The sequence below is a fragment of the Pristis pectinata genome, chromosome 6 (genome assembly GCF_009764475.1).
Source record: "Pristis pectinata isolate sPriPec2 chromosome 6, sPriPec2.1.pri, whole genome shotgun sequence".
NCBI lineage: Eukaryota > Metazoa > Chordata > Chondrichthyes > Rhinopristiformes > Pristidae > Pristis > Pristis pectinata.
The window spans coordinates 70684072-70698784 of record NC_067410.1 but is presented as its reverse complement, the minus strand read 5'-3'; the positions used below and the strand labels follow the sequence as shown (position 1 = coordinate 70698784).

At 42.2% G+C, this 14713-nt stretch overlaps 1 protein-coding gene across 10 annotated transcripts in view; it reads left to right on the top strand.

Annotated features, from left to right (window-relative positions):
• LOC127571584 (ubiquitin carboxyl-terminal hydrolase 47-like) overlaps nt 1-10347 on the top strand; it is a 44579-nt gene extending 34232 nt beyond the window's left edge. For 4 of the 10 annotated variants that reach the window (XM_052018098.1, XM_052018102.1, XM_052018097.1 and 1 more), the window contains 7 exons: nt 37-165; nt 1620-1748; nt 3201-3329; nt 6860-6991; nt 7874-7932; nt 8072-8127; nt 9373-10257. In XM_052018098.1, the coding sequence (XP_051874058.1) occupies nt 37-165; nt 1620-1748; nt 3201-3329; nt 6860-6991; nt 7874-7932; nt 8072-8127; nt 9373-9920 (1182 nt within the window). In that variant the 3' untranslated portion in view covers nt 9921-10257. Of the gene's footprint in view, nt 1-36; nt 166-1619; nt 1749-3200; nt 3330-4560; nt 4673-6859; nt 6992-7873; nt 7933-8071; nt 8128-9372 lie in introns of those variants that run through there. The other 6 variants (XM_052018104.1, XM_052018101.1, XM_052018100.1 and 3 more) reach the window with 5 other exon arrangements.
• The last annotated feature ends 4366 nt before the right edge of the window (nt 10348-14713 follow it).

The following is a 14713-nucleotide window of genomic DNA, read 5'->3' as shown; positions in this document are numbered from 1 at the left end:
GATCCATTGAAGAAACCTTGTTTAATATTTTCATAGGACTCCAAAGACTCAGTAATAGCACAAGGAAATGAAGAATCTAGTTCATTGGGATCAGTGCTTCCTGCAAGTCCTGGAGGAAAGGATTCGGATGATGTGCCGAAAGCAGAGAGGGCTGAGAGTCATCAGGTAAGCAGTGCTGATAATGGCTCCTCAAATGAGGTTTGCAGATGGTCTTGCAGATGAAGAAATTTTAGTCAATTATCTCTTGATCTTCTCTTCGGTGGCAGTCGATAAGGGTTGAGCAGAAATTTCTTCTGCTCCAGTTCTGTAGGTTGAGAGGTGTCTCTCTAGGTCCACGTGGGACATGTAGATTCTTGCACATTAGAGCAAAAATGATTGATGGTGGGGTAGATATTCAAGGCGCTGCACTCCTTCCAACATTACCAATCATATTCCTTCTGGTCCTGTTGAAGAGACTCAATTCTTACAACCTCAGTGGATGTTCCTCAGTACCACCATATTTGGTGATCATGGGCCGGGAGTTGATGAGGATGATTCAGTTTTTGAAAATAATTTTTGAGAATATGCATGAGGTGTTTTCCCTTTGCTCCAGATAATGCTGCTGTGAGATCATGGAGTCGAGAACCCAGCTTGAAGTCTTGTGTTGGGCATGCGGACAATGTGCCCAGCTCTTTGAAGGTTGCTCACTATGATGAGAGACTTCTGGGGAAATTGTCCTGGGAGAAAAGTTGATTTTGGTCTCCTTCTCATGATTTAGAACATATGGCAGAGCTAACATTGGCAGTATCTCGCCAGTGCTTTCAGGTGTCTCTCCCCAGTCTCCTACCCGACCCACTCCATGCACAATGTTCCCCATTGACTTGTACCTTCTCAGTGTTCTGCAGTAGTCTCTGTCTTGCTATTTTTACCCTCTCCCCAACACTGTTCCTCATCTCCCTTCTCCATCATCCCCTGTTCCCAACATGATGGTGGGAGCTTGTGGCCCATCATGCAGTTGGTTCACAACTACATGATCAACGTGTGCCGTGCCAGGTCAGAGATTTTCTACTGATTAGAAGAGTGGCGAACTTTGAACCGAGAAGACAGCTTGTTGTGGAGCGTTTTGTCATATGTATTGTGTAGCCGGGTCCTTGGTGATAGCCGAGTCTGAGTGACGCCTCGATGCTTTTGAATTTGGGAGAGTAACTGATGTTGTTTTATGTGTGCTTCTAATTAGTTGGGTGGTTTTTGGGAGATATCACTGCTGTGCATGAAAGTGCACATTGTGGCATTACGTGTCCCAAATAAATTAACGGGTGATTTATTGAATGGTAAACTCTTGAACATCAAATGTCACTCATCCCAAAACGAGAGCCCGCAATTTGCTGGGCAAGTCATCTCTGTATTCATACCTCAGACTTATTCCCGCAACGTTTGGGCCAAAGCAGATTTGCAAGAGATGTCAATGAGACTGCAATGTGTTCATTTGCTTTTCAGTCTCAGGTAATTTTTGGAACATTTGGTGTGTAGGCCCAACTGTCATTTAATAATGAATAGCTTGTTGGAATATTCTTCCGAATGTGGACAATTGAAACTATTGTTATGATCCATTGAAGAAACCTTGTTTAATATTTTCATAGGACTCCAAAGACTCAGTAATAGCACAAGGAAATGAAGAATCTAGTTCATTGGGATCAGTGCTTCCTGCAAGTCCTGGAGGAAAGGATTTGGATGATGTGCAGAAGGCAGAGAGGGCTGAGAGTCATCAGGTAAGCTGTGCTGATAATGGCTCCTAAAATGAAGTTTGCAGTTGGTATGCAGATGAGGAAATTTTATACATGTTCTCCTTGATCTTCTCTTTCGAGAGAATCCCTGTGGATTGAGGACAAATTTCTTCTGTTCCAGTTCTGTAGGTTGTGAAGTGTCTCTTGAGGTCCAGGTGGGACATGTAGAGTCTTCCATAGTAGAGCAAATATGATTGATGGTGGGCTAGATATGCAAGGCTCTGCACTCCTTCCAATCTTACCAATCATATTCCTTCTGGTCCTGATGAAGAGACTCAATTCTTACAGCCTCTGTGGATGTTCCTCAGTACCACCATATTTGGTGATCATGGGCCGGGAATTGATGAGGATGATTCAGTTTTTGAAAATAATTTTTGAGAATATGCATGAGGTGTTTTCCCTTTGCTCCAGATAATGCTGCTGTGAGATCATGGAGTCGAGAACCCATCTTGAAGTCTTGTGTTGGGCATGTGGACAATGTGCCCAGCTCTTTGAAGGTTGCTCACTATGATGAGAGACTTCTGGGGAAATTATCCTGGGAGCGAAGTTGATTTTGGTCTCCTTTTCTTGATTTAGAGCATATGGCAGACCTAACGTCGGCAGTATCTCGCCAGTGCTTTGAGGTGTCTCTCCCCAGTCTCCTACCCGACCCACTCCATGCACAACGTTCCCCATTGACTTGTACCTTCTCAGTGTTCTGCAGTAGTCTCTGTCTTCCTATTTTTACCCTCTCCCCAACACTGTTCCTCATCTCCCTTCTCCATCATCCCCTGTTCCCAACATGATGGTGGGAGCTTGTGGCCCATCATGCAGTTGGTTCACAACTACATGATCAACATGAGCCGTGCCAGATCAGAGATTTTCTACTGATTAGAAGAGTGGCGAACTTTGAACCAAGAAGACAGTTTGTTGTGGAGCGTTTTGTCATATGGATTGTGTAGCCAGGTCCTTGGTGATAGCCGAGTCTGAGTGACGCCTCGATGCTTTTGAATTTGGGAGAGTAACTGATGTTGTTTTATGTGTGCTTCTAATTAGTTGGGTGGTTTTTGGGAGATATCACTGCAGTGCATGAAAGTGCACATTGTGGCATTACTAGTCCCAAATAAATTAACGGGTGATTTAATGAATGGTAAACTCTTGAACATGAAATGTCACTCATCCCAAAACCAGAGCCCGCAATTTGCTGGTCAAGTCATCTCTGTACTCGTACGTCAGACTTAATCCAGCAAATTTTGGGCCAAAGCAGATTTGCAAGAGATGTCATTGAGACTGCAATGTGTTCATTTGCTTTTCAGTGTCAGGTTATTTTTGGAATAATTGGTGTGTAAGGCCGACTGGCATTTTATAATGAATAGCTTTTTGGAATATTCTTCCAAATGTGGACAATGAAACTATTGTTATGATCCATTGAATAAACCTTGGTTAATATTTGAATAGGACTCCAAAGACACAGGGAAGGCACAGGGAAATCAAGAATCTAGTTCATTGGGATCAGAGCTTCCTGCAAGTTCTGGAGGTGAGGATTTGGATGAAGTGCAGAAGGCAGAGAGGGCTGAGAGTCATCAGGTAAGCAGTGCTGATAATGGCTCTTAAAATGAAGTTTGCAGTTGGTCTTGCAGATGAGGAAATTTTATACATGTTCTCCTTGATGTTCTCTTTTGAGGGAGACCCTGTGGGTTGAGGACAAATTTCTTCTGTTCCAGTTCTGTAGGTTGTGAAGTGTCTCTTGAGGTCCAGGTGGGACATGTAGAGTCTTCCATAGTAGAGCAAATATGATTGATGGTGGGGTAGATATGCAAGGCTCTGCACTCCTTCCAACCTTACCAACCAGCTTCCTTCTGGTCCTGATGAAGAGACTCAATTCTTACAACCTCTGTGGATGTTCCTCAATACCACCATATTTGGTGCTCATGGGCCAGGAGTTGATGAGGATGATTCAGTTTTTGAAAATAATTTTTGAGAATCTCCATGAGGCGTTTTCCCTGTGCTCCAGATAATGCTGCTGTGAGAGCACGGAGTGGAGAACCCAATTTGAAGTCTTGTGTTTGGCATGTGGACAATGTGCCCAGCTCTTTGAAGGTAGCTCCCTATGATGAGAGACATTTGGGGAAATTGGCCTGGGAGAGAAAGTGATGTTGCTCTCCTTTTCATGATTTAGAGCATATTGCAGAGCTAACATCGACAGTATCTCGCCAGTGCTTTGAGGTGTCTCTCCCCAGTCTCCTACCCGATCCACTCCATGCACAACGTTCCCCATTGACTTGTACCTTCTCAGTGTTCTGCAGTAGTCTCCATCTTCCTATTTTTTCCCTCTCCCCACCACTCTTCCTCATCGCCCTTCTCCATCATCCTCTGTTCCCACCACGATTTTGGGAGCTTGTGGCCCGTCATGCAGTTGGTTCACAAACACATGATCAACATGAGCCGTGCCAGGTCAGATATGTTCTACTAAGTAGAAGAGTGATGAACTTTGAACTGAGTAGGGAGCTTGTTTTGGAGCCTGTTGGTTTGTGGATGGTGTAGTCTGATCCTTGATTGTGGCTGGATGTGAGTGAAGCCTCAATACTGGGGAATTTGGGAGTGCAGCTGACGTTGTTTTACTTGTTCTGCTAATTTATTTGCTGGGGTGGGGACCTATGACTACACTCCAAGGAAGTGCATGTTGTGTCATCTCTCGTTTCAAATAAATTAAAGGAATGCTTAATGTATGTTAAACTGTAGCAGATTAAATGTCTCTCAAACCAAAATCAGAGCCCACAATTTGCTGTTCAAGACATCTCTTCTCTTTGCTCCTTAGACTTCTGCCAGCAACCTTTGGGCCAAAGCAGATTTGGTAGAGAAATACATGAGCGGATATTTTTCTCAGGAGTAGACAGGGATATTTGTTCAGAACTCAACATTGTGTTCTTACGGAAAGGAAGAAATGTTAACATTGCTTCTTATCAAGATTGTGGTAAATGAGTGGGTAGGTTATCTTACAAGTAACTGGAGACCTGTATGGAAGATGTGGAGTTAGAAATTCAAATTTCACTGCAGTAGCCAGGAAATTTAAATTTACGTCACTAAATAATGATCTGGAACAAAAAGCAGGAGACCCTGAAACTGCCGGATTGCCGCAAAAGAAAACATCTACCTTGCTAAAGGCTTTTGGCCAAATCTGGCCATCCTTGCCTGTTTTCATCGTCATACAGCATGGAAACAGGCCATTTGACCCATCCTGCCCACACCGATCAGTGGGCACCTATCTGTATTAATCCCATCTTCCTGGACTTGACCTGTAGCCTTCTATGCCTAAACGATTTAAGTGCTTGTCTGAACACTTCTTAAATGCTGTCAGCGACTCTGCTTCCACCAATCTCACAGGCAGTGTATTCCAGATATTTACCACACTCTGCATGAAGAAAGTCCTCCTCAGACCCCCTCTAAATCGCTTGCCCCTTGCCCTAAATCTATGTTCTCCAGTTTTATCTACCTCTGATGTGGGGAAAAGTTTCCTGCAGTCTCCCCTATCCATAGTCCTCATAATTTTATATACCTCAATCAAGTCCCCTCTTAACCTCCTCCATTCCAGGGAAAATAGACCTAGTCTCTCCAGTCTCTCCTCATAATTGTAACGCTCTATCCAGGACAATATCGTGGTGAATCTCCTCTGCACTCTTTCTGGTGCTATCACATCCTTCCTATAGTGTGGTGACCAAAAATACACAGAGTACTCCAGCTGAGGTCTGACCAATGTTTTCTCAAGTTGGAGTATAATCTCCCTGCTCTTGTATTCAGTGTCCCAACTAATAAAGGCCAGTATCCCATATGCCTTCTTAGCCATGTTATCTACCTGCGCTACCACCTTCAATGATCTTTGGAATTGTACACCAAAGTCCCTTTGTTCCTAAATATTCCCAAAGACCCTACCATTCATCGTGTATGTTCTGGCCTGATTAGTACTCCCATTATGTAGTGTAGCAGTTTGCTTAACACTATTACAGTGCCAGTGATCCGGGTTCAATTTCGGCTGCTGTCTGTAAAGAACTTGTACGTTCTCCCCGTGTCTGCATGGGTTTCCTCCGGGTGCTCTGGTTTCCTCCCACATTCTAAAGATGTACGGGTTAGGTAGTTACGAGCATGCTATGTTGGCGCCGGAAGCATGGCGACACTTGTGGGCTACCCCCAGAACATTCTACGCAAAGATGCATTTCACTGTGTGTTTTGATGTATATGTGACTAATAAAGATACTTATCTTATGCATTACCTCACATTTATCTGGATTAAACTCCTTCTGCTATTTCTCAGCCCATTTCACCAGCACATCAATGGCTCCAGATTTACTATTGTAGTTAACACTTAACTTTTCTCTGGCTCAGCCAAACAGTGCAATCAAGGATCACCAATAAATGCTCGTCCAGGCAAGGCTGCCTGTATCTCTGGAATAAATCTTGATTGATGGAACTAGATGCCTTCCCTACAAACTTGGATCTGTTGTTCCTACCAAAAATTGCTCACCAAGTTTTAGTAAAGAAAATGGTCCTTCTATTTCACCCAATTTTCTGCTTTAAGATTTCATAGAAGATGGAGTTTAATTTCTTGGGCACAGAAAGAGGTGCGAGGCCATTCAGTCCATCAGGTTCATCCAATAATCCCTTCAGTCTCATTCCCCTTCTTGTTTCCCTATACTCCTGCAACTGAGTCTCTCTCACATGACAATCAACTCCCTTTTGGTTCTTGTCATTTATCTGTGCTAAGGGATAACGTAATTTAAGTGCAGCTAATTAACCTGCCAGTATATTTTTAGGATGTGGGAGAAAACCGGGGGCCCCAGGAAAACCCGCATTGTCACACGTAAACTCAACATTGACAGCATCTAATACCAGGATTGAACCCATGTTCCTCAAGTTGTGAGGCAGCAGCAATAACTGCTGCACTACTGAGCCACTCTCTCCAGTAATGTTTTATTATTTTTATAAGATATTCAGGAAAGAATTTCATAGGACCGACATTAGTTTCAGATATAATAAAGCCTTACACCAAGATTATGTTGGTGAAAAAATCTTCAATGTGTGACGTATTTCCCTTACTTAAATTGTTGTCAATCTCTCTCTAGATTTACTCAACATACAACCTATTTGCAATCTGTGATCATTCCGGAGAATTCGGCTTTGGCCATTATGTTGCTTACATTAGACCAGATTCTTCCAGTAAATGGTACTGCTTTAATGATACATGTGTCACTGAGGTAAGTATTATTATCTTTGCTGAGAAAAATGATGTGACTTTCAGAATGTACTTTGCAAATTAACAATCTATTTCGGTAGTCCAAATGCATGTGGAAATTTACAGCCAGTTAGCTGACAATAATTATGTATATTGTAACATATGAAATTATAGAAGATGGAATTCATTTTGATTTTATTTAGCCAATATTTCTAAAAAGCATCATCACAGGTTTTAAAGTAAAATTTCACCTGTCATTCTGCACTGCTCTAAGTGCAGCATGATGGCATGTCTACCTGTTACTTGGCACTTACCTGATTCTAAATGGAGGCTCTGGGTGCATTTGCACCCTGCAGATGCATTGGAATCTTGTCGTCCCTATCCTATAAGAGGCAGTGAGTTGGGCCAAAGATATCAAGGACTGAATTTTCCTGAGAAGTTCCCTGTTTAAAAGTGGGTCCTGCTTTCAGCAACCTCTGATGACCCTGCGGTCAAGTCCAATGTTTTTAACATCAGCAGGCTCCACTCACAGCCTCTGCCAGTCCCCTCAGCTGGACATACTGCTGGATCAGCCAGAAGCATGTTAGGCATGTTTCGTGGTTTACATTCCTGGACAACTTTCGTTGTGCAGAAGATCATTCGGAACCAAGACCTAGGATTGAAATTTGAGGAGCAATGGAAAAATAAAATCCAAAACCCTGATGTCATTGATTCAGCCATAAGTTCTGTGAGCTCCTCCTGTCTTTACTTTTCCCCGTTCCATCTACACCAAAGATTTCTGATAGTTTTGTGCAGTTTTTGAACATTTTTGAACTTTTCAACAATGTTTTGCTTTTGCATTGTTTAAACTAAAATCCTTTATCAGATATTCCCTAAAAAATTAATTGGATTATTACTTTTACAGAAGGAAGACTTCTTTCCTGAAGCATACCAAGGCAATACAGTCAGCACACCTTGTATAAGGTAGTGGTGCAGTGTTACTGAGTTTCTGGTTAAACTTTCATAATATCTCTCATTTTGTCTGTTACATTCATCGCAAATCTCAATAGAATACAATGTGCAATGAAAACTAACCTGAACCATTTATTTATTTTTACCACAGATCATCGACAGCATATTTGCTAATGTACAGAAAGGAGAAAGAAAACAGCAATCAAGGTAAATGGTCTTTCATTCTGATATGCCATTGATTAATTCTATTCAGCAATAACGAAGCAGTCCACATCCAAATGCAGCAAGACCTGGACAACATCCAGACTCGGGCTGATGGGTGACCAGTAACATTTGTGCCACAAAGTGTCAGGCAATCACAATATCCAACAAGAGAAAATCCAATTACTACTCCCTGACACTTCATTGATGTTAGCATCTCTGAATTCCCCACAATCAATATCCTGGGGGTTGCCATTAACCAGAAACTGAACTGGAGTAGCCATGTACACAATGTGGCTGCAAGAGCAGGTCAAAGGCGAGGAGTCTTTGAATGCAAAGGCTAGTGGAGAAGCAGTTGAGGACTCTGGCAAAACTACCCTTGTTCTGGGTGGGAGCAGAACGACAGATAGGAAAGCAATAGGGTTCCCCTTGAAACTCAGTGAGAAGTTGGATAGCGAGAAAGTGCAAAATGCATTTATTTTCGGACTTCCTCTACATGCTGTTGTTCGGTTGGTCACCCCCATAACACAAAGAAAACAACATATGGCCTGCAGGCTGAAGAGAATTTCAAGAAGGATAGAATACACTAGTTGCCACCAAAGGAAGGTCAACACCAAGCCAGTATGTTTTGGGGGGGCCTCAGATGAGAATCTGCTGCTCTTCTCAGCCCTACCAAAGATTTTATTTTACGTGCATTAAAAGACCTCTTCACCCTTCCTGGCATATGAAAATAAAAAAAAACTACAGGTGCTGGAAATCTGAAATAAAAACAGAAAATGCAGAAGACTCATCAGAACAGGCAGCATCTGTAGAAGGCGAAACATTCAATGTTTCAGGAAAGTGACCCTTCATCTAATTTTTCCAGGATTTTTAGGTTTTTGTAGGTTTTTTTTCAGATACAAAACCTTGATAGCAGTTCCTCACTCAGGTTAAATGCAGTCAGGTAATTTGACTCATATTCAAATATTTTCATGAAATTCTTGTCTGCTTTAGGCAGACCTGTCAGCTACCTGCAGAGCCTTGCAGGTTATGATTACAAGTAAAGAGAAAAAAATGTTTCCAGCTGCTAACTAACCCAATCCCATTTTAACTGCCCAGTTTCTGCAGGTCAGGTGGGGTTAAAATTAACCTCCTTCACTTTGCAAGGCATTATAGGTTATGATTAACAGCTATTAACAGAATTTTAATGTTTAGCACTTTCATTGCTGTGAAAAGGATTATTTATACCATTCACCATTGTCATATTTCCAGAACATGTCAGAGGCATTAATGTGGATGAGAAAGTTGAAAGAATCAAGACACGAGGAATATGTGATGGAGGAAACAATGGCGAACAAATCTTTGAACCTTACAACCCGAGTTTAGAAAATCCTCCATGCAAGAATCAAGCACAAGCAAAAAACAGAGATGAAACAATGGAAAAAACAGAATGCAGAAACCAGTCTGAAACGTCAATAGAAAATGGTGAAGAACCAGTTGTAGGTGACAAGTCAGATGAAGACAGGAAAGAAGCAAGAGCAAAAGAAACTAAGGTCAGTGCAGGAAAGAAAACAGTCAAGAAGAGGAATTTGAACAAGCCAACCCAAACAAAATTAGAAGGGAAAGGAAAAGGGCCATTGTTGAAACACAGAAAAGAAAAGTGGCAAAATCTGAGAAAACAGAAGATCAACTTGAAGAGTTGCCTACAACGCACCATAAAGTGGCAAAAAAAGGTCCGTTCAAATACCTTAATAAATTCACAACTTTCTGTGGAAATCATAAAAATTGTTTATGAAAACCTAAACATTGCTGTAAATTGAAGATTATTAAAGGTAAATGAGAATGAAAAATCAATGAATTAAGCAATATGAAACTATGTAATCCAGTTTCTTAAAATTAGTTTGTTATTTATATGGGAATTCAGAAGCAAATTGTTTGCAGCTGAACTGAGTGAATTATCTAAGTCAGATCAGCACATTTTTTTCTTGGTTCATTCATAACACATTAATTCTGGTCCTTATCTCTCACATTCAATTGCCTGGTTTTGCAAAATATATAATTTATTTTAGCCCTCTTTTAATGTGCAGCTTCAATTATTGACAAAGCTTTCTTTTGATAATATCCTGCAATATAAATGGAAATTGTGGTGATAGTGGTGTGTTTATTGGTTGCAAGGACTTGATTATTTTTCCTCTTCTTGAAAATAAAATTTCAAAATTGCTCATTGTTTTTACCCTGTGCTACCTCAATATACTGTGTAATGAACTCATTTGTATGAACAGTAAGCAAGACAAGTTTTTCACTGTACCTCAGTACAAGTGACAATAACAAGCCAATACCAATACCAAATCAATCAATCCTTTTCTTAAAAATTTCCAGATTTTCTTGCATAAAGCACAGAACCAAAACCACTTTCCTGATGCTGCATCATCCTCTGAATCAAGCACAGGAATGTTAAAACGTAGTCTTCATCACCAAATATAAAAGATATTTGGTGATGAAGACTATGTTGATCTGTATGCTTTTTAATAATGCTCCAAACTGCATATTCTTTTACAGGTTGTTTGAAAGCACTGAGCTGCATGTAAATCCTTTACTTTGCTGATTGACTATGTGTTTAACAAAGCATTGTGGACATTTTTATCTTAAAAATATGCCGAAACTGGCACTCCCCATTGGGCTGGTGCAGTTGTAATATTCCAGGATCCTCTCTCTGCTGACTGGAAGGTGAGGGCTACGTTTCAGCCTTTGCTTGGGAGTAGCCCATTTCTGGACAGGTCCAGTTAGATTTCAGCAGAAGACCTACTCAGTGATTTCGCCATAGTTATCTATCAGCTGTGGGAGGATGGTTATCAGTAGCATTGTTTAACCTGCTGCCATGAGATTTGATGCGGTTTGGCTGTTGGTTCCCAGGGCCATTCTTTCCTGTGCTGTTGCTTCTGAGGTGTTTGTCCTAATTGTTGACACAATCTACCTAGAGATCTTTGCTGCCATTTGGGACATTGGGTGAAGATGCAAACCAGTGAGATCAGCTATTTCAGACTGTTGCTTGACAATTCTTTCAAACAGCTTTCCAAGTTTAGCTCCAAGTCCCCTATGTTCATGAGTAGTACTTTGACAAGGTAACTGAGCTTACAGCTATTCACAGTATCTGAGTCCTGAATTTGATGTGTAGGTCCACGTTGGTTTTATTTTTACTTTGTTGAAATGTAGCAATTTGATACAACTGAATGATTTCCTAAAGAACAGTTGACTCTTGACCCTGGGCTGGGTTGTAGGATAGGGTGGGGTGGGGTTGGGGGGGGGAGGGGAGGTGTAGACACTGAGGGATATGAGTGAACAAGGTTGGTTTTAATGACAATGTTATAGTCTTATCTTTACTGAAATTACCTTTTTAGATATCTAGTTATTAACAGAATTTTAATTCCCAACTGAGCAGTTGGGGAACTTGCATCAGTGGTCTAAGGTTCTGGACTTCCACTCTACCCATATTGAAAGTCAAAGTCAAAGTTGAGTGTATTGTCATCTGCACAAGTACATGTATGCACAGATGCAATGAAAAACTTACTTGCAGCAGCGTCACAGGCACATGGCATCATATAAGCAGCATTCACAAGGAAAACGTAAACATAAATTATGCACAATTTTTACAAGAAAGGACACAATTAGAACAAAAAAAGGCAAAGTCCATTTTAGTGCAGAGTGATGGACGTTGTCAGAGTGCTGCTAAACTGTCGTGATTAGGGTTGTACCAGTTGGTTCAAGAATCGAATAGCTGAAGCGAAGTAGCTGTTCTTGCACCTGGTGGTGTCGGACTTCAGGCTTCTGTACATCCTGTCCGATGGTAGCTGTGAGAAGATGGCATGGCCTGGATGGTGAGGATCTTTGATGATGGATGATGCCTTCTTGAGGCAGAACCTCCTGTAGATACCACCGATGTCGGGGAGGGATGTACCCATGGTGCATTAGGCTGAGTCCACTACACTCTGCAGCTTCTTACGTTCCTGCACATTTGAATTGTCATACCAGACCACGATGCAACCAGTCAGTTACTTATTTGTAATTTTACCTCTAGTATCTACCCGTTTCAGCCAGAAGGTCTAACACAAAAGGAACTTATAAAAACTCTGCTGTGCCAGTCCTAACTCACATTGTTCAGGTTCAGCCACTACCCCTTTGCTTGCTGATGTGCACTCGTTCAAGAACAGTCAGCACTCAGTTTTAAAATTCTTCTCCTTGTTACCAAATCCTTCCAGGGACTTTCCCATCTGTGAAATAATCGCCATTACAATTATCCTTATCAGGAGACTACAGTCAGTGCGGATCGGTCATAACATCTCCTCCTCACTGATAATGAACACCAGCGCACCTCAAGGATGCTTGCTTAGCTCACTGCTCTATCTCTCTACACTCATGACTGTGTGGCTAGGCACAGTTCAAATGGCATCTATAAATTTGCCGATGACACCACTGTTGTTGGCAGAATCTCAGATGGTGACGAGGAGGCGTACAGGAGTGAGCTAGATTGGCTGGTTGTGTGGTGTCGCAACAACAACCTCACACTCAACATCAGCAAGACCAAGAAACTGATTGCGGACTTCAGGAAGGGGTCAGTGGTGGAAAGGCTGAACAGCTTCAAATTCCTGGGCGTCAACATTTCAGAGGATCTATCCTGGGCCCAACACATTGATGCAATCATGACGAAGGCACGTCAGTGCCTCTACTTCATTAGGGGTTTGAGGAGATTTCATATGCCATCAAAGACTCTTGCAAATTTCTACAGATGTACAGTGGAAAGCATTCTGACTGGTTGCATCACCACCTGGTATGGAGGCTTCAATGTGCAGGATCGAAAGATTTCAGAGGGTTGTAGACTCTGCCGGCTCCATCACGGCACAACCCTCCCACCATCGGGGACATCTTCAAGAGGCGGTGCCTCAAGAAGGCGGCATCATCATTGAGGACCCTCACCATCGGGGACATGCCCTCTTCTCGTTACTACCATCAGGGAGGAGGTACCGAAGCCTGAAGACCCACACTCAATATTTTAGGAACAGCTTCTTTCCCTCTGCCATCAGATTTCTGAACGGTCCATGGACACTACCTCGTTATTCCTCTTTTGCACTATTTTTTTTGGTAATTTATAGTAAAATTTCATGTCTTGCACAGTACTGCTGCTGCAAAAGAACAAATTTCATGACATAAGTCAGTGATAATAAACCTAAAGCTAAAATCTAATTCTGGTCTCCAGGACATCTGTGTTACTGGGTGGTTATCTGAATATAGATTATGCCCTTATATGTTTTTCACTTGCTGCCATCTCACTGGGGTTCAAGTTAATCCACAGGATTGGATAATTAAATATTGAGTTGAATAGCAGAGCAAGCAGTAATACTTTGTCAAAATTCATCGGCTTTTTAACAAAACATGATGTGTGAAATATATTGATCTCAGTGAACATGCTCCCCTCCTGATCTTCAACCAGTGATTTTAATTGCTCCACAATTGTGCCCATGCTGCTCCATTCTTGAATATCCTTGCACATTATCTTCATCTCTCCACCTATTCCAAGGGGCACATTAAATTCGCTGGCTTTTGGAGCAACACACACAATACACACGCATTAAGGGGCAAAAATTTCTGTGTGTGTTTCTATCAGCTCACTTGCTATGTTTTCTTTTTCTCTGTGGTTAGTGGGAGGGGCCCAAGGTCCTGCTCCTTATGACTCCCTGGTCTATCCATCCCTCCCCACCCACCCCTCTCAGCCCATTGGCACTTTTCCCTATACTTGTAGGAGGTGTAACACCTGCCCCTTCACCTTCTCCCCCCTCACCACCATCCAGAGACCAAATCAGCCCTTCCAGGTGAGCAAGAGGTTTACCTGCACCTTTTCCAACCTGGTTCACTGCATTCAGTGCTTGCAATGTGGCCTGCTCTACATTGAAGAAACCAAGCATAGACTAGGCAACTGTTTTGCAGAGAACCTGTGTTCTGTCTGCAACAACCATTTTGAGCTTCTGGTTGCTTATCATTTTAACTCTTCTTCCCACTCCCACACTGACCTGTCTGTCCTCAGCCTTCTCCATTGCTATGAAGAGGACAAATGCAAATTGGAAGAATAGCATCTCATATTCTGCTTGGGGAGCTTGAATCCCGATGGTATGAACATTCAATTTTTCAATTTCAGGTAACCACACCCCAGTGTTCTCCTACACACACTCACCTGTCCACCCAGTTTTCTTCTTCCTTTGTTCCCATTTCCAATCCCTTCCTCCCTCCCCTTCCCTCGCCTGGTTGTATCTGCCCTTCATCCTCTCCCCATCAGGTTCCATCTATCACCTGCCAGCCTCTGACCCTCCCCTCCCTCGTACTACTATATACCAGCATTCTTCCTCTTCCCTCTCAGTCCTGATGTACGGTCTCAACCCAGAAGGTTGACTTATACGTTTTGCCTCCACATGTGCTGTTTGACCCACTGAGTTCTTCCGGTGTTCTGCACTTTGTTCCAGATTCCAGCATCTGCAGTCCCTTTTGTCTTATTTCTTCGAGATAATGAGAACATAGACCTGAAGCTCATTTTGAGGTCAACTAAGACCCAAGTGATGTAAATCAT